Raw genomic sequence first — 20495 nt, 5'->3', positions numbered from 1 at the left:
AGAGAGATGAGAAATTTGGCTTATCTTCTTGGGAGCAGAGATGATTAAGAGGTGACCTTTTAATGAGGTGTTCAAAAATCATGAACAATTTTGATTCGGGTAAAGAAGGATATTAGGTTTCTGCTATTAATTATGGCAGTAACTATGGGGTCATAATTTCAAGATTGCCAGCAAGGGAGCTGAGTGAGATGAGGAGAAATACTGTTACTCAGTATTGTAGGATTTGCAATGTACTGTCTGAGAGAGGGGCAGATGTCACAGTTTTCAGAAGAGAACTGGATATACATTTGAAAGTGATTGAATTTAGAGAGCTGGAGAATGGGGCTAGTTAGGTAACTCTTTTGGGAACTGGTACAACTATGATGGATGAATGGCCTCCTGTACTGTCAGTTTCTGACATTATTTTTGTGTTCCATTGCCTGATTTCATACCTGACTTTTTCATGACCTTTTTAACAATAAAACAAAACCAAAAGTAGTGACTTAATGGCCATAAGCATTCCCTGACCACAAGTGGCCAACTTCAAACAGTTTTGAGGAAGAGTCACTGGATCTGAAATGTTAACTGTTTTCTTTCCTTCACAGATGCTGCCAAACCTGCTGAACTTTTCCAGATACTTTGTTTTTGAACTCTTGAACATGAGTTAGACAGCAGATAGCTAAATTCTGATTACCCTTGTGTAAAAATGACAGTGAAAACAGCAGAGCACTATCCTGTTCATTCCCTACCCTTGGACCATATCTGGAAAGCCTTCCTCTCTTTTGTTTTTCTTTTCTTTCTTCTTTTTTCTTTTTCTCTCTCTTTTTATTCACAGCTTTTTCAGAATATTCACATTTTGGAGATAAGAACATTGTCTCCCAAGCAGGTGATGTGGCAGATTAGAGGGAATGACTTTTGAATGTCGGACTAAATCCAGCTCAAGTCCCAGTCCTAACGAAGGGTGGAAATGCAAAATGTCAACTTTCTAGCTCCTCTGTGCTTGTCCTGTTGTGTTCCTCCAGCTCCACACTGTATTGACTCTGACTCCAGCGTCTGCAGATCTTGCCGTCTCTGCACCTTGGAGCTCCAATGCCAGTACAAATTGGAAAGGAATCTTCAGTGTTGTAAACCTAAAAAGCTATCGGCAATATTCGAGGCTGTTGTTGGGCTTAGACACCATGGACAAGCTGCGATCTCTCGAGTTAAAATCTTACACCTCAAGGACACCTTTTCATACTGAACGTTATCCCCTGTTTTATTGTAGTTGTACAGCATGGACACAAGTCCTTTGGTCCAACTCGTCCATGTTGACAAGGAAGTGCTGGAGGCAGTTACAATTATAACATTTTAAAAGATGTTTGGACAGATAATGGGCAGGAAAGGTTTGGAGGGCTATGGGCCAAATGCTGGCAATTCTGATTTACCAGGAGCCATTCTGTTTTCATATGTTAGAGAAACTGTCAACAGCACACAGATATCAGTCCTTAATCTGTTTACAAACTGAAGCTGCCAGATGGCACAGAATTTTCCAAACTAGCTGGTTAAGCTGCTTGTGTATTTAAAAACCACGTTTAATTTATTTTAACAGCATGAAAGATGGCTTTACAACCATGTCTGACTCATTTGAAGGTTACAAAAGGCTGAAGGATAATCCTGTTCTGAGGTTGTGCACAACCTCAGAAAATGCCTTTAAGATTCAGGAGTATGACTCTGAGATTATACAAACTATTTTACACTTTCTTTAAATTGGCGTAAACTCAAGTTATTTGTGCTGGAAGTGTGGTTTGTGGTGGGGGAAAGGAATAGAAGTGATTCATAAACGGCTCAAGGCATTAGCTTGAAGCTAACAGTAATGTGTATCTTCAAAGGGTATATATACAGTAATCTCTTGTCAGTAGTGCTGCTATTTAATGTATAGATTCTCTTCTGTTACAAAGATTTAATTTTGAGAGAGTCTTCAGTGAAAGAATCCTTTTTTGTGTGTTGATGTTTCCATTTTCCTATATTTTAATCAGCACCAGATGCTGCCCCATTACTATTGTCTGATGGCCAAATGCTGCTGGGAATCTATCAATACCATTATTACTATCGATCTAGGCACTTTTTTTTTTACAATTTCCAGTATGTTTTGTACCTGCCCGAATGTTGGCAAAACCCTAGATATTAAGGAAAAATAACTTTCCATGTTTAGGGTTGCTCCCTTTTTTTTCAGTTTTCTTTTATAAATTACAGCTGTTGCGTCCTGCTAGGTTTTAAAAGGACTTGGGGGCATTTCTGGAGTACTTTCTAAACTGCAGAATCAGTCAAGCTTTGAAAGTATCTCAACTTGGTCTCAAACATTTGCGGCAAATCTCCAAAATGTGTCAAAATTATCGGGTCCTGTTGGCTGCAAAAGTGATGTCATTGGCCTTGCTTTTGGCATGATTTACTCTAACTTTTTGACCAGTTTTCATTTATTGATATGAAATACTGATAGTAATATGCAAACGTTTAGGTACCTAATACCTCGATTTTATATCTATCGTGTCAGTTCAAATGACTTAATCAAGTTTGTGCCAAATTGACTCAAATAGTGGCATTATTGAGTAAGTCACACCATTTGAGTGCACAGCCAACAAAGCTGGTACTTCAGTTGCAATGCTATGGGAGTGTCATATTCGCGAAAAGCAATCTCCTCATATGAGAGGTCAGATCAATTGCTGGTTTGCCTGTTCATGTGAATGTAAAAGATACAGGAATTCTCTCAATACTATGGATAATGTTTTATCACCTGGCTATCTCCAGCAAAACCAAATTAAATCACTTGCTTCACTGTGGCAACTTGCTGAGTGCAAATTGGCTGCAATGTTTTCCCACTAAGAAACAAGAGCAGGCCTTTGAAGGTAATTTGTTTTGGACAACTACAGAATATCAAGTGAATGGCACTGCTTTAAATCAAAAGCCAGCCTGTTTTAGAAATTGGTGGTAATTTCCAGCTATTCATAATTCCCAAAATGCCGAACTACACTTTTTGTCTGTTCATGGGCTGGGTTAATAAGATCATGTGTATGCATCATCTCCATTGTATGGCAATTTTCAAATAACTGTTTTGAGCGTGACCTGGAGGAGGGCAAAGTACTCTCTGTTCTTGGACTGGAAAAGATGTTTTTTTTAAATGCAAATGTCTTGCAGAGCCCAGGTAAAACAATGCAGTGAGTTTAAATGTTGTGAATGTTATTTCATGTTTTCAGTGCTGCGGTTGATTTTAAAAATGAATGTGAAATGGATAATCTCCCCTGCCCTTAGAGCCAGGCACACATGTATAGATTTAAGTGTAAACTCTTGTGCAAGTACAATGTCTTCTTTGTCTCTAACCCATATTTCGTTTGCATTCCGGGCAATACATCCAAGACACCAAGGCAACTCGGTTGTACTAACACCTAGAATTTGTTTGATTTTATCTTGCATGAGGCTTTTGGGCCTGGAGTTGTTGGAAAGGGCTGTTCAGCTGTTTGTTCATTGGATAAATAAATTCTAAATTAGTCCAGCATGATGTGTTAGTGTTCAAAGCTTGATCCATACAAAAAAACTGGGTCCTGGGTCATTCTGTACTATGCACTTTAGTGTCCCATTAAGGCAAATTGGCCAGTTCTGTGCTTATTTCAGCTACACTTGTGTGCCTACATTACCACACGTAAAAATAGACCGCAACAGCTGCTCCCTGTAGATTGGCCACTTCATTGTTTTCTTGCCAAATAGTAAACAGTTGTGATATCCAAAGCAGTAGTTATTTTATTTGGCTTATGAAACATTTTTGTGGCAAAAATATCACAATTATAAAGTCTACTACTCATGCATAATCCTTGGCTGTTCAGTGCATTAAATCAACATTTGAACATACAAAAGGGATAATTATTGAATCTTGATGTTTTGCTTTTTTTTTTCCTGTCTTACCTGAGGGGAGATCTTCGAGAAACACATAAGATTATGAGGGGAATAGATAAGGTGGAGGCAGGAGCTTGTTTCCGCTAGCAGGTGAAACTAGGACTAGAGGGAGGCAGATGTAGAACTGAGGTCAGGAGGAACTTCTTCGCACAAAGGGTTGTGAATCTGTGGAATTCCCTGCCCAGTGAAGCGGTTGAAGCTACCTCACTGAATGTTTTTGAGGCAAGGCTACGTAAATTTTTCAACTGTAAAGGAATTAAGGCTTATGGTAAGTGGGCGGGTAAGTGGAGCTGAGTCTCAAAGATCAGCCATGATCTTATTTAATGGCAGGACAGGCTCGAGGGGCCAGATGGCCTACGCCTGCTCCTAGTTCTTATGTTTCTGAGGCTTGGGCCATGGACTTTCACTGGATTGACCTAAACTTGTGGGCAACTTACTGTGGAGTTTTGTTATTGGCTTTGTGGGATGACTGACCAGGAAAGACTGTTAACACTTGCAGCTTGACTTCAGGTGTATTGGAAGGAATTATAGGGTTACGGTCAACCTGTTTGCCCATGTACAAGTACAAATACTATTGCCAGCATGAGACCCAGCTTCTAGCCCAGAGGTATGGTCACTACCACTACAATACAAGGCGTCCTTTGTCATTTTCTAATCTTGATCAAGCAAATACAGTGATCAAGTATTATATCCCTGGTAACGGCACCTCTGGTGAAAGCAGTATCTATTTATTTAGATTGTGTTAACTGATTTTGAGCAAAGTAGCTGTTTTACAACAAACCTGTTCTTTACCACCCCCCCCCCCCCCCCCCCACCATTTCCCCTTGATCAGTCTCAATATTTTAAGGGTGTAGTAGTAGCACTTCAATTAAACTTAATTAACTAGGTTAAGATGAAGGAGCTAAATTATTACAAGTTTTTCTTGAGTGAGAAAGGTAGTGTTTTATTACCTATACCACTTCCTTTTTTTAAAAAAATACAAAATCAAACGCAGGTGATTTTATAAAGGTGGGGTGTTGTAGTTGGTTGGCTCGCTGAGTTGGTTTGTTCTGCAGACGTTTCGTTACCTGCTGGGTAACATCAGTGCAGCCTCCAATGAAGCGCTTGTGTTTACCCATATGTTATTTAAACTCTGGTGTCCATTGAGCTCGGTTTACCTCACTTTTTTTTTCTTGGTTTTCCTTCACGATGGAGTGTATGTGGCGTCTAGCTCTGTGTTTATTGTGAGTGGAGAACCAGGCTTCTAGCAACTCCACTGCTTATCTCTGCTTTGCCTGTCCCAGGATCCTGGTCTTGTCTTAATCAAACTGGTGATTTTCCTTTATCCATGTGGATGGAGATGGGTGAGTATTGGTTCCTGTTTGATGTTTGTGTACCCTTGTGGTTAGTTTTCTACCTGTCTGTCCAGTGTAATGTTTGTCACAGTCTTTGCAGGGGAACCTTGTATGTGAGCTTGTTCCTGTCCATAGTGGCTAGTAGGTCTTTGGTTCGGTTTAGCAGTTGGCGTAGGGTTGATGTGGGTTTGTGTGCTAGTCTGATGTCCAGTGCTTGTAGGAGTTCAGATGTGTTCCTGATGTAAGGTAGCGTGATGAGTGACACAAATTTTTGGTGTCATTTGTGTAATAGGTTTCTTCTGACCTAGTTTTTTGGATATCTTTTGTCCTTGAATACTAGGAGGTACTCTGCTTGGTGTAGTTCGGTGTTGCTGCAGTGTGTTGCCTGTGTTAATTGGAGCTTTCACGTGTGTGTGTGTGTGTGTGTACCTATGTTCCACTGATATCAAGGAACAGGTCCTGTCTGTTCTTTTCCTCTAGCATGGTGGGTATGATCCAGGTGGGATTGTTTTGTCTGTCTGTCTCCCCTAGTTTGGCCCAGTTAATAAGTATGAAGGTGTCATCCATGTTGTATATCCATAGTTGCTTTTGGAATAGCAGAAGGGCCATGCTTTCAAGTCTCATGACTGCTTCAGCTATTAGTCTGGAGATGAGTGTCTTGTTGGTCACCTAGGGTCTGTTCATATATTTGGCTGTTAAAGTGGGGTGGTTGTGGAGAGAAGATACCTGTAGACTAGAACTAGATAAATACAGTTACAGTTTGAAGTTTTCACAATCCTTGCATTATAAGAGTGAGACTGGAATCTAACTGTCCTATTTTCCCCTGGAGTGTTGAGGTTTGCAGCTAACTTGATTTTTCACAGTGAATGGTGGATTATCACAAGGTGCTGTTTCATTGACTCTGTTTTCTGAGATTGAGAGGGAACAAAGAGCTTCAGGTATTTTTGTCTCCTTTTACATGTTGCTTTTTCTCTTTATATTTTTGCTTAAAGATTGCAGTTGTAATACAGGTCTTTCGTGAATTCTGGTGTTAATGTTTCGTTTGAAATTTGGATAGTTGTAGGCAGTCTGTCTTTCAATAGGTGGATTTATCATGCAAGTTTGGTCAATCAAAGAATGTGAATTTCTTGATGCCTCATTGAATTTCAGTATCTTTTTTGATTTGATTTTCATGCAGCTGATTTTGTACACTTCATATGGCCTGCCTGGAATTGCCAGGTCATCACTGCAACCATTTTACTGCAGTCATGTCTGTTTTCAATCTCGTTTATGCTCTAGTATTAAAATCTAACAACGAAGGATGGAATATTGATGCTCTGTGTTTGCAATGATCTACAAAGATTCTTTTATTGTTGCTGTCTCTCTTTCATTGCATTTTCATTGTCGATTGCGTGCATTTGTCCCGTCACATCTCCCAAGTATTTCAAATGCACTTCACTTGCAATTAATTATTTTGAAGGATGAAGTTCGTGTATTGACAAATGTGGGTGCCATTCTGTCCTCAGCAACATCCCAAAAACAGTGCTGATTAAGGGAGAAACATTTTCTGATGTATGGGAAGAATCATTTGTTTTAAGTAGTGATGTTAAATATTTCATGTTCAACCAGACAGAATAATTGTTTCTGAGATAATGGGAACTGCAGATGCTGGAGAATCTGAGGGATTCACAAAGTGTGAAGCTGGATGAACACAGCAGGCCAAGCAGCATCTCCAGGAGCACAAAAGCTGATGTTTTGGGCTTAGACCCTAATACCTCATTTGAAGTACCTGTAAGATTGGTAGAGCACTAAAGGAAGTATAGAAAAATCAGCATTTTTTTTTTGCCATCATAATGTCCTAGCCATGTTCTGTGCTGAAATTGTAGTTAATGCGCATTGTGCTTGAATACCTGAAGCGGAGGACTGAAGGTGAATTCATTTCTAGACTTAGCGGCCTCTTTTGAATGGACTGGGGAAACTACAGAGGGCATCTGTTGTACGTTGACTAGAGCGTTAAAAAAATTACTTAGTGCTGAGGAAGTTCTACTTGCATCTGTACCAGGAAAATGATGGAAACTGAACTTGTGAATAGATTTGACATACAGTTGAATAAACATTTAGGAGGCGGTGGCTTGGTTAGTATTTCCCAACTTTGAAGATTTTTGCAAATAAACAGTGGATATTCCTGCAAAGTGGCTTTTTAAATGAAATATGCATTAAAGAATATTAATTACAGTCCAGGGAAATTATATGCTTGTATAATGCAATGATTAGGCCATAATTTAAAGTAACTGGATACTACACTAAAGACAAATCAATGAAAATTCATCAGGACATGGAAAACAGTTTTTTTTTGTCAAGAAACTCTAAATACTTTAAGAATGTCTCCTATGTTCTGGAGATATCTTGAATTATGAAGGTATTTTTAAGAAGCAAACAGGGAAGAATATCGAGTTTTGAGAAGATGTGTCACTCAGGTTGAGGTTCTGGATGTGAGTTTGCTCGCTGAGCTGGAAGGTTAGTTTTCAGACATTTCGTCACCATTCTAGGTAACATCATCAGTGAGCCTCCGACAAAGCGCTGGTATTATGTCCCGCTTTCTATTTATCTGTTTTAGATTTCCTTGGGTTGATGTCATTTCCTGTTCTCTTTCTCTGAGGATGGTAGATGGGCTCCAAATCAATGTGCTTGTTGGAGTTCCAGTTGGAATGCCATGCTTCTAGGAATTCTCGTGCGTGTCTGTTTGGCTTGTCTTTGATTGGGACAACACATCCATCCTAAGTGGTGTCCTTCCTCATCTGTATATACGGATACTAGTGATAGTGGGTCATGTCTTTTTGTGGCTAGTTGATTGTCATGTATCCTGGTGGCTGGCTTTCTGCCTGTTTGTCCAATGTAGTGTTTGTCATAGTTCTTGCAAGGTATTTTGTAAATGATGTTCATTTTGCTTGTTGTCTGTATAGGGTCTTTTAAGTTCATTAGCTGCTGTTTTAGTGTGTTTGATTGGAACAACACATCCATCCTAGGAGGAGCCAATCAGAGACATGCACGAGAATTCCTAGAAGCATGGCATTCCAATCGGAACTCCAACAAGCACAGAGGATGGAAGATGGGCTCCAAATCAATGTGCTTGTTGGAGTTCCGGTTGGAATGCCATGCTTCTAGGAATTCTCGTGCATGTCTCTGTTTGGCTCCTCCTAGGATGGATGTGTTGTTCCAATCAAACACACCAAAACAGCAGCTAATGAACTTAAAAGACCCTATACAGACAACAAGCAAAATGAACATCATTTACAAAATACCTTGCAAGAACTGGGACAAACACTACATTGGACAAACAGGCAGAAAGCCAGCCACCAGGATACATGACAATCAACTAGCCACAAAAAGACATGACCCACTATCACTAGTATCCGTATATACAGATGAGGAAGGACACCACTTAGGATGGATGTGTTGTCCCAATCAAAGACAAGCCAAACAGACACGCACGAGAATTCCTAGAAGCATGGCATTCCAACTGGAACTCCATCAATAAATACATGTGTTTTGGAGCCCATTTACCACCCTCCTGAGGAAAAAGTACAGGAAATGACATCACCAACGCAGGAAATGACATTGCCAACCCAAGGAAACCTAAACCGATAAATAGAAAGCGGGACATAACACCAGCGCTTCACTGGAGGCTCACTGATGATGTTACCTAGAATGGTAACGAAACATCTGAAAACGAACCTTCCAGCTCAGCGAGCAAACTTACATCCACGGAAAGAATATTTTATCTGGTAGGTGACTTGTATCTGTGGAATATCAATTTAAAATTCCAAGATAGGGAGAATTTAGAAATTGGCAGCATTTCATAGCCTAACAGAGTAGTTGGGGTAGACACAATAGCATTACTTGAGAGTAAGTGACTAAGCATCTGGTGCAGGATAATATACAGGGCTATGGGTAGTGAGCAGGCTAATTAAATTAGTTTTGGATTGCTCTAGACCTGGAACAGATAAGATATGCCAAATGACTGCCTTCTCCATTTGTAGATGGAGCTCAATGCCTGGAAATGAAGAAGTGACCAGAAACTGACTGGTGCATCTTTTCCTGAAAGGGGGGGAAGAAAGTGAGGTTTTTGAGGTTTAGCATATTGATCTAAAGAAAAAGAAGCGTGACTGTGGCGAATCAGCAAGCAGAGAGTAGCAATAAAAACAATCTTCTCCCCTAAATTTACATCATTTATTTAGGTCCAGTGCTGCTAATCTTGGTTTTAGAGAAATTGCAGTTGTCAATGAATTCATGATTTATTGGATTTCATTACTGAGCAACCAGTTCGAGGATTAATGTTTCATGCAAAGCAGTGTAAAAATAGATGAAAAATATCTATTCCTAAGTAAAGAGGGGATAACTCACTATGACAGCACCAGCATGGAATTTATTTCACAAGTCTGAGAAGGTTGCTAATTTATTAGCTCTGAAGGCACCATGAATGCATTTATAACAAACCCAGCTTTGCATTTCTGTTGTCAGTGAATGATTGTTTTTACTACAGCTGTGTTCACTTTCATCATTGATCTCATTCTGTTTGGCAAGAAGTTTTTAGCACTGCAAGATGGTGTATATAAATTGGCCTAGATAGTGACAAGACAGAACATTGTTATACTTATCAATTAATTCCACATCTGCTAAATATTACTGCTTTTTACATTTCTCTTTAGTACAGACAGATCCATTGCTTTAATTACTTCCATTTCATAAAAAGAAAAAAAATGTGCCTATTGAGTGATAATAGGAACTGCAGATGCTGGAGAATCTGAGATAACAAGGTGTAGAGCTGGATGAACACAGCAGGCCAAGCAGCATCTTAGGAGCAGGAAAGCTGACATTTTGGGTCTGGACCCTTCATCAGCAATGGGACTAGGCCTGAATTGTCAGCCTGCCTGCTGTGTTCATCCAGCTTCACACTTAGTGACAACTCAATAGGCACATTGAGATAACGATCTATCTGGTCCCATCACTTTTTTTGCGATGAAAAATAACTTCCTACTTTTTATGTTCATGAAGTGGAAGTTTAGTCAAATGATAAAATAGTTAACTGGGAGTTTAAAGAATTGAACTGGCTGAGTGAGAGTGATCTAATATGAAGAGAATAATTCTATAAAACACTAATGTAGGATGTTATGTGTTTGATAGCAATCTTATTTGTAATAAGATTACATGATTGCTTAGTGAATATTGAAAGATGATACTTCATAAGTGCTTTTGGAAGCTATTGCCAATTAAGTACTTAAAAGCTACGGAGTGTGTTTTTTCATACTGGATGCTTTTAATAAAAGAACCCATAGGAGTCAGTGTAATACGACTAAATTTTGCTCTACAATTGAAGAGGCAGAATATAGAATCAGTGTTAACGGTATTACAGCTGAATAAAGGCCATTAGGGGCATGAGGGAGGAGCTGGGAAGAATTGACTGGGAGAGGAGCTTGGCAGGAAAGACAGTGGAGCAGCAATGGCAGGAGTTTCCAGGAGTAATTATGGAGACACAGCAAAAATTCATCCCAAGGGAAAAGCAGCATGGTACAGAGGATGAGGCAACCATGGCTGTCTAAGGAAGTCAGCGATTGCATAAAGCAAAAGAGAAGGGCAGTGGGAAACCAGAAGATTGGGAAGCTTACAAAGACCAACAGAAGACAACCGATAAAAGGAGGGAGAAGATTAAATATGAGGGTAAGCTAGCCAGTAATATAAATGAAGACTGTAAGAGATTCTTTTAGGTATATAAAGGGTAAAAGAGAGGCAAAAGTGGACATTGGACCACTGGAAAATGACACTGGAGAGATAGTAATGGGGAACAAAGCAATGGCTAAGGAACTGAATAATTACTTAACATCAGTCTTCATAGTGGAAGACATGAATAATATCTCAAAAATTCAAGAGTCAGGGCAGAGCTGAGTACGGTGGCCAACACCAAGGAAAAGGTGCTATTAAAACTGAATGGCCTGAAGGTGGGTACATTACCAGGACCAGATGGACTACACTCCAGAGTTGTAAAGGAGATAACTAAAGAAATCGTGGAGGCTTTAGTGGTGATCTTTCAGGATTCACTAGAGTCAGGGAGGGTCTGAGTACCTGAAAATCGCTAATGTGACACCCTTGTTTAAAAAGGGAGTAAGGCAAAAGACTGAAAATTATAGGCCAATTAGCCTAACCTGGGCCATGGGTAAGATTTTGGAGCCCATTGTGAAGGATGAGATTTCTGAATACTTGGAAGAGCGTAGTAAAATAAGGCGATGTCATGCCTGATGAATCCGTTAGAATTCTTTGGCAGTAACAAGCAGTTTAGACCAAGGAGAGGCAATGGATGTTATCTACCTGGACTTCAAGAAGGCCTTTAAGGTGCAGCACAGAAGGCTGCTGAGTAAGATAAAGGCCTATGGTGTCAGAGGCAAGGTATTAGCATGGTTAGACTTGGCTTTTCTTTTCCTTCATTCATGGGATGAGTTTGTCGCTGGCTATGCAGCATTTATTGCCTGTCCCAGAAGGCAACTGAGAGTCGAGTACATTGCTGCGGGTCTGGAATCATATGTAGGCCAGCCCAGGTAAGGATGGCGGTTTCCGTCCCTAAAGGACATTAATGAAGCAGATGGATTTTTCCAACAATCAACAATGGATTTATGGTCACTGTTAGATTCTTAATTCCAGATATTTATTGAATTCAAATTCCATCATCTGCTGTGGTGGGATTCAAACCAGGGTCCCCAGGATGTTATCTGGGTCTTGGGATTAGCGGTCCAGTGATAATACCACTGGGCCATTGCCGCAACCTTTCATTAGCGAAGATGTAATAGGACTGGGTCCAAACAGGCATCAACACTACACACGATTTCAGTAAGTTCATGGAAGGCAACAAATAGATGATTCAGTTGTGAAACAATCGTTACAATAGACATGATGTTATATGGAACAAAGAAAATGACCAGAACAGCCACTGCCTTCTGACATCAGAAAAGATTTAGCTGATTTCCCATGTCTTTTGTTGTGACTGGATTTTCTTATTGCTCGACATGTTCTGAAATAACAAATCAGTAGGATGGAGATTGGAAAAATAAACCTGAAAATGAAATAAAGTACCCTAAAGGATCTTAAATTATAACTACAAGCAGTTGTTTTTTTTTTTGTTTTTCTAATCTTTCAAAGTAAAAGACGCCTGAGAGAGGTTCAATTTCAACGCACGGACAGAAACGCCTTTACCTTTCTTGTTGTCTACCAGTTTAGATATGTGATGGGGTGAACTACACTTTTATGTAGCGATCAACACTGAGTGTTAGGAAGAGAATGCTCTTTTGCAGATACATGTAGAAAACCAATCTTTTAATGTGGTAGAAAGCTACGTCTCCAGTCATCATGTAGGAATGCAAATAGATAGCAAATGGTCCAGTGAAGATCCATGCTAAATCACACAATACTTGACTGAATAAAAATTTATTGCTACGTATCCATGAGTTTGTGTAACGGGGTATAACTTAGATCTGCAATCATCTTTTGATGAATCTCAGAAACAACGTAGAGTAGCCAATATTCCAGTGCTTTGCCATTTTTTTCACAGTAGTTTAAGTAGCTAGAAATATCCTTTGTCATCTCTAAACTGAACATCATTCATGTATCTGTGTTTCTAGTTATTATCACTATTACAATGCAGGACTGATTAATGAGTATTTATGTATTTAAAAAAACTTAGTATTCACTAATGGCCTAACTTTTAAAATACAGAAAGAATGAATGATAACGGAAGCACTTCTATACACAGTGGTATATATTTCGAACTCTCTTCCACAAATGGATGTGAAGAATGCTGAATCAACTATGAATTTTAAATCTGAGAGCACAACGTTTTTGTTAAACAAATGTGCTAAAGAATATTGGCCCAAGGCAGGGATGTGGAGTTAAGCCACAGATAGCCATGATCATCTTTAAATGATAGAATAGACTCAAGAGGCTGAAAGGCCTACTTCCTATTCCTATGTTCCCAAAAGACTCATTCTGGGATTACCTCGCTAATGGATGTAGACACTTACACCAGTTTAAACTAACATTTTTTCAGATCGCACTTATTTTCTGGGCAGAAACATTGTTGCACATTAGAGCCAGGAGTCTGTACAAATGCAGTTGTAAATTTTGACATTTAAAATTATTCCAATTCTTTTCAGGGACTGTGTAATAAATGTTGCCCTAAATTTTGAAAGAACTTTTTCATTATATTTGACGGAGTGGAAGAACTCCTTTAGTTCTAATAACTTGGTGGAGGTAGGAGCACTTTCATAATAGACAGTAAAGACTGCAGATGCTGGAAGCTAGAGTCAAAAACAGCGGGTCAGACAGCATCTGAGAGGCAGAAAAGTCATCAGTTCAGCCTTGACTTAAGGTTTTGGCCCAAAATGTTCTCTGATGCATCCGAGGAACAGAGAGCATTTTGGGCCAAAACCCTTAAGACTGAAATGACTTTCCTGCTTAGCAGATGCTGTCTGACCTGACCTGTGCTTTTCCAGCAACCCCCAACCGCAGTCAATTCATCTTGAGAATACCTCATTAATCGGTTTTGTTAACAAAACGTCCAAGTCTGGCTGGGTATGGGAATTGAAAAAATACAGACCAATGATCCACTGATGGACACCTCCTCCTAAAATCAGAAAGTGATAATGGAACAACAGGTTCTGCTGAAATTTACCCTGTAGGCTATTTAGCCTATTGAGTGCATGCTCTTTCCCTGTAGTCCTGCAAATGCTTTCTCTGCAGATATTATTCTAACTTAGCTTTTGAAAGGCACGTTTGAACTTACCTCAGTCTGTCTGGTAGGGCTTGTGGAATCTAATCATGGCTGTGGCAGGAGTGGGGTGGTGGAGGGGTGTGGAGGAATCCTTATTTTGCTTTATCATACTATTCTTGCCAAAGACAGCTTCCTATAAAACATTTTCCTCCTCTGAATTGTATTTTAATGAAAGTGTGTGAGGAAAATGCACTCGCCATGATCCACACGCTCAACATTATAAGCTACAAACTGTTATCTCAAGTCCTGGCAACTTCATAATCCGAAATCTGGAACTCTCGGCATCATTCTACTTGTGTTTTGTATCCGTTCAATTCTCGGTGTGTAGTGAGACCAGTGACGATCGATCGTGTCTCTACGTGGCTAATTGGTGTTCCTGTATCCGTACTGTCAATTTTCTTCCGGTTTGGCCTAAGTATTTCTCTCAGCCCTTGCATGGTATTTTGTATATCATCCCAGTTTTGCCGGTTTCGGTTATGGAACCCTTTACGTTCGTCAGTAGCTGTTTGTAGGGTGGTTGCCTTTTTTTTTAAAACTGGGTCCTCGGACCACCAGATATTAGAGCAGCCCACAAACTGATAACCACCCTATGGCAGCTACTGACGAACAGAAACGATCCCATACTCAAAAACAGGCAAAACTGGGGCGATATACAAAATACTGTGCACGGATTGAGAAACACAACATAGGCCAAACTGGAAGAAACCTGACAATACAGATATAAGAACACCAACTCGCCACCAAGAAACGCAACCAATTTTCACTTGTCACAATACACACGGACAAAGAAGGACACAAATTCAACTGCGGCAACACGGTCATGCCAGGAAATTCCTGGAGGCCTGGTATTCCTACTCTAACTCCATCAACAAACACATTGAATTAGACCCTGTGTACTAACCACTGAGAAACAAAACTGGAAGTAATAGCAACCACCCCAGCGAACTGAGCCGCGTAAATAACAAGTGCGACAGGACACTGAAACTTCACTAGAGGCTCGCTGACTATGTTGCCTCGCGGGGTGATGAAACATTTGCCACCAACCCTACTGGTTTGGTGAGCATGTCTACAATTTCATGTTTAGAAAATGTGCTAATACTGGCCACACAATTGTCAGAACAAATTATGCAGAGAAGGGATATCTTTATGAAATACATTGAATTTTCTACTAATCTCTGTATTATTGTTAAAACAAACACTTCAGCAATCCAGTAGACTCTGAATTGATTTTGTGTTGAATCTTTTTCATTTTTGCAGGTTCCAGCAGCACAGTCAGTGAACACTTATAACAATTAGGGTACGCAGTGCTGAGGGATTGTTACATTGAAGTCTCTTTGCTACATTTTGAATGTCCCAAAGTATTACTTGCTGAGGAACAAGGATGGAGTTTAAGATTTTTTTTTTAATGGGTCAGTGAGGAGCAGTTACTAGATAATTTAGTTTGAGATGACAAGAAGCAAGTCCTGTGCAGAAAAGAACAATTAATCTGTACTACTGAAAGCCAAGTGAACTGACATGCTTCTGTATAGTTAGAACTCTGAGAGAAATCAAGACCAGTTCTATAGATCTAGGTATTAGTTAGCTAAAGGTTGAAGTCAGGTCTCCAGAAAAGTCCTGGGAGCTGTGCAGGTTCAGAAAAAACTGTTTGCCAATAATAGTTCTGTGTCTCTGTGTGTCTATTACAATCACAAGCTACTTTTCAGAACCGAGCCAGGCTACAGTTCAGGAAGCAAATCTGGCGTGGTATTGGCATGATGAAGCTTAGAACATAGAACATAGAACATAGAACATTACAGCACAGTACAGGCCCTTCGGCCCTCGATGTTGTGCCGACCTGTCATACCGATCTCAAGCCCATCTAATCTACACTATTCCATGTACGTCCATAAGCTTGTCCAATGATGACTTAAATGTACCTAAAGCTGGCGAATCTACTACCGTTGTAGGCAAAGCGTTCCATTCCCTTACTACTCTCTGAGTAAAGAAACTACCTCTGACGTCTCTCCTATATCTTTCACCCCTCAAATTAAAGCTGTGCCCCCTCGTGCTTGCCGTCACCATCCTAGGAAAAAGGCTCTCCCTACCCACCCTATCTAACCCTCTGATTACTTTATATGTTTCAATTAAGTCACCTCTCAACCTTCTTCTCTCTAACGAAAACAGCCTCAAGTCCCTCAGCCTTTCCTCGTAAGACCTTTCCCTCCATACCAGGCAACATCCTAGTAAATTTCCTCTGCACCCTTTCCAAAGCTTCCATATCCTTCTTATAATGCGATGACCAGAACTGTACACAATACTCCAAGTGCGGCTGCACCAGAGTTTTGTACAGCTTCACCATAACCTCTTGGTTCCGGAACTCGATCCTTCTATTAATAAAAGCTAAAACACTGTATGCCTTCTTAACAGCCCTGTCAACCTGGGTGGCAACTTTCAAGGCTTGTTTGTGAAAACTGAAGTTGTGCTTGAGGGTACATGCTAAAGGGCAGATTCCAAGGACTGAGGGAAACATACACTAAGAATAATCCAAGGTGACCCATCAGAGTGTGTGAAATTGTTATTGGCCATGAGGATGGAGTATCTTGTTGAGGGCATCTCAAGTGCAGCATTGTAATCCTTCTGTGAAGCTTTGAGATTTGGTGATCCGAAGCATTATTTAACATCTTGGGGGAGAGTGTTGGGGGGGGGGGGGGGGTGCAATTTCCTGAGAAAGTGGTAAGATATGTCATGATCATAATTACTATTTGTGTTCAGTCATCCTTTTGTCTGTTATCTATATTTGCCTCCTGTTAACTTCTATTCTAATATAGAAAATTTATCTACCTTTTGCACACAATCTTAATGTTTCACTTGTCATTCTTTGCTCCTTTGTTTGAGTTGATTTTTATTTGTAATAAGTGTTTGCTCTTTGATTGAAGAGAGTTTGGTGTCTTGTTTCTAATACTGTACTAGGGAATGTCTATTAGCTATATTATTGGCTATATCGCAACTCTGGTTGTATTGTGAAAATTTGTGATGAACAGTAGCTGCGTGGGTCTATAAATGAATCGATCCATCTCTCTTGCACACTTGCTTAGTTCTGCTTCTGAGCATAGGAAAGTTGGCAGTGAGACTTTTTTTACACGTCTTGCAGGGACTGAGTCCAAATAAACAACAACTATCCCTTAATGGAATGATAACCTCACCGCATACCACCCCCCCCAAAAAAAACTCCTGCTTTTTAAAAAAAATTATTCCTGTTGATGTTATTGTTTGATACATTTCCTGCCCTGGAGACAGTGGTTATGAGCTGCCTCTTTGAACTGTTGCAGTCTATATGCTAATTTGTTAACCCTGAATATATCTTGGAGAACATTTGTCTGTTGCCTGATAGTTGGAACGTCGTTGGTGCTACTACTGCTTTTGCAAATTAAATTTCTTCAGTGAGATCAGCTTAATCTCCCAACAGAGCAGCCTCTGAATCAGAGATAGGAGCTGCAGATGCTGGAGAATCTGAGGAATACAAGGTGTGGAGCTGGATGAACACTAGAGGCCTGCTCCTCTGATGCTGCTTGGCCTGCTGTGATCATCCAGCTCTACATCTTGTTAGCTTGGTCTTTGAATCAGTACTGGTCATCAGACACTGCTGTCTAAATAAAAATAGTCAAATTTATTTCTTTTACGGTAAAACAGTAAAGAAATACATTTCTCAAATCAAGAACTATAGAAATGATCCCAAAAAGTATATAGTCTTTTCTGAAGAAGGGTCTAGGCCTGAAACATCAGCTTTCCGGCTCCTGTGATGCTGCTTGTTCTGTGTTAATCCAGCTCTACACCTTGTAATCTCGGATTCTCCAGCATCTGCAGTTCCTACTATCCCTAAAGAAGTACTTTTTTTTTTTCCATGGTAAATGACCTTTCCTTACATTCTTTCCTTTGGTTCAGTAACCTCAAAGAAGGCCATTATTTCTTGCTTTCTGTAGCTATCCTCTCAGTGGAATTGTGGGGGATATCTTGAATAAAGAGCAGCTTCAAAATGAAGAGTGCATCGCGTAAGATACTGATAAGGGAGGAACTTATCTGCGGGTTATGTTTTTTGAAATTCTTCTTCACCACCGTGAGGACGAGAGGTTGATTCAAAATGCGTAAGATTTGAGTTAGAATTTTGACTTGCAACGGTATAGTCCAACAGGCTTATTTGAAATCACAAGATTTCTGAGTGCTGCTGTTCTGTGCAGTGACATGGTAGATAAGCACTCCAGCACAGAATTTATAATCAGATCAAAAGATCATACAAATGGTGAGAGTGGAGTGTCAACAGGCTGAATCATAGGTCTCTGCAGGTGATCAAGTGTCAGATGGTGTTACCCAGGTGTTGCTGAGTGAAGGGATGACCTATAATCTGATTAAATGAGGCAGAGCGATAATCACACAAATCTAAAAAAGCAGGTGGTGCTGCAGGCAAACCGAATGACTGGAATAAAGCGATAGGTATAAGAGTCACATACTGAGGGTCCAACCAAAGCAATAAGTGATCCAAAACTGCACAAACGAATTAAGGTAGCGAGATCATCATAAGTTATCAAGGTGGTGGGATCAAAACCGAACAGTAAGGAAGAGAGATAATGGGAACTGCAGATGCTGGAGATTCCAAGATAATAAAATGTGAGGCTGGATGAACACAGCAGGCCAAGCAGCATCTCAGGAGCACAAAAGCTGACGTTTCGGGCCTAGACCCTTCATCAGAGAGGGGGATGGGGGGAGGGAACTGGAATAAATAGGGAGAGAGGGGGAGGCGGACCGAAGATGGAGAGTAAAGAAGATAGGTGGAGAGGGTGTAGGTGGGGAGGTAGGGAGGGGATAGGTCAGTCCAGGGAAGACGGACAGGTCAAGGAGGTGGGATGAGGTTAGTAGGTAGCTGGGGGTGCGGCTTGGGGTGGGAGGAAGGGATGGGTGAGAGGAAGAACCGGTTAGGGAGGCAGAGACAGGTTGGACTGGTTTTGGGATGCAGTGGGTGGGGGGGAAGAGCTGGGCTGGTTGTGTGGTGCAGTGGGGGGAGGGGATGCACTGGGCTGGTTGAGGAAGAATTTGCAGATACAAAAAAGTGTGGTGGGGGTCACGTGTAGCACAACAGGAACCCAAGATGGCGGTTGAGGAGTACCCACGGAGTCTGCCCCAATGTGATCTTGGATTCCTGTTGTGCTACGTGTGATCCCCACCACACTTTTTGTATCTGCAAATTCTTCCTTACTGTTCTGTGTTGACACCATCACCTTGATCTCTCTCTACCTTTTTAATTAGTTTGTAGAGTTTTGGATTACTTTATTGCTTTGGTTTGACCCTCAGTATGTGACTGTTATACTTCACATGTTCCAGTCATTTTGGTTTGACTCTAGCACCACCTTTTTTTATTTAATTCTTTGACATTATCGCTGTGCTTCATTTAATGGGCTTATAGGTTATCGCTTCCCTTGTTATTCAGCTGTTGACACTTTGCTCATGCCATCTGACACACTTGATCGCTGCAGAGACCTATTACCAGCCTGCTGACACTCCACTCACTCCATTTGTGTGATCCTTTTGATCTCTGATTTATAAATCAAAGTGCTTCTCTGTCACTTCACCTGACGAAGCACTCAAATCTTGTGGTTCCAAACAAACCTGTTGGACCACGACCTGGTGTTGTCTGACTCCTGACCTTGTCTACCCCAGTCCAACACTGGCATGACTTAACAAGTGATTCTGTGGTTTTAGGCGTGTAGGCAGAAAACGGGAATCGAGGCCACAGTCAGATCAGCTGTGATCTTACTGATTTGGCAAGTGGATTCAATGAGATGAATAGTTGTCTTCTACTTCTCTCGTGATGGAAGATTGCATCCAGGCCATTCTGCAGCTAATTAAGAGATGTATTAAAACTGGTTGTGATGAGGTACGTGATGCATTCGACAGGTCTTCCTGGCTGATTTTAGAATCCTGAGTTGTGTGGAGTTGGCAATTTTTGCAGGTACATCCTACCTCCTGGTGAAACTGACACTTCAAATTCTGTAATTCTGTGCCGCACCAAAATAGTATTGTGTCAAGGACCAAAAAGCAGAGTCTGGTTCCCTCCCCCGCCCCTCCCTCCTCGCCCCCTCCCTGTAGCAACGAAAACTTTACTCCCTTATTCTTTAAGGCTCAGCTGCTGTTTTGTATGCATGTTGTACTGTAAACCCTCTTATTTTTCACCTGATCAACTACAACTTGGGCCCTGCTTAGGATTTTTTTTTAGAATTGTGATTTCTCCATTATTGCTACTGTGTATATGATGGAAAAGGTGTTGTGTTTTGGAATTCTGCATGTCAAACAGGATTGGTATGTGCTTGTTTCATGTATCAGAGCTTTGCGGCTGCACTGTACTTCCCCTTTTAATGGATTTTTTTATGCCACATTTGTAAGTACTTTGAAACTGTTTGTCTGTTTCATTTTGTTTTTGTTATGATTCAAAACAT

General features: G+C 40.6%; 1 protein-coding gene across 6 annotated transcripts in view; it reads left to right on the top strand.

The window, feature by feature from the left end:
- Nucleotides 1-20495, top strand: part of tmem117 (transmembrane protein 117) — a 557403-nt gene that overhangs the window by 65868 nt on the left and 471040 nt on the right. Inside the window, exon 1 of one of the 6 annotated variants that reach the window (XM_048548385.2) lies at nt 3069-3157. The exons of the other annotated variants lie outside the window; for them this stretch is intronic. Coding sequence (XP_048404342.1) covers nt 3121-3157 — 37 coding nt within the window. The 5' untranslated portion in view covers nt 3069-3120. Of the gene's footprint in view, nt 1-3068; nt 3158-20495 lie in introns of those variants that run through there. 6 annotated transcript variants of the gene reach the window in all.

The sequence above is a fragment of the Stegostoma tigrinum genome, chromosome 18 (assembly GCF_030684315.1).
Source record: "Stegostoma tigrinum isolate sSteTig4 chromosome 18, sSteTig4.hap1, whole genome shotgun sequence".
NCBI classification, from domain to species: Eukaryota; Metazoa; Chordata; class Chondrichthyes; order Orectolobiformes; family Stegostomatidae; genus Stegostoma; species Stegostoma tigrinum.
This window is presented reverse-complemented; position numbering and strand designations above follow the sequence as displayed.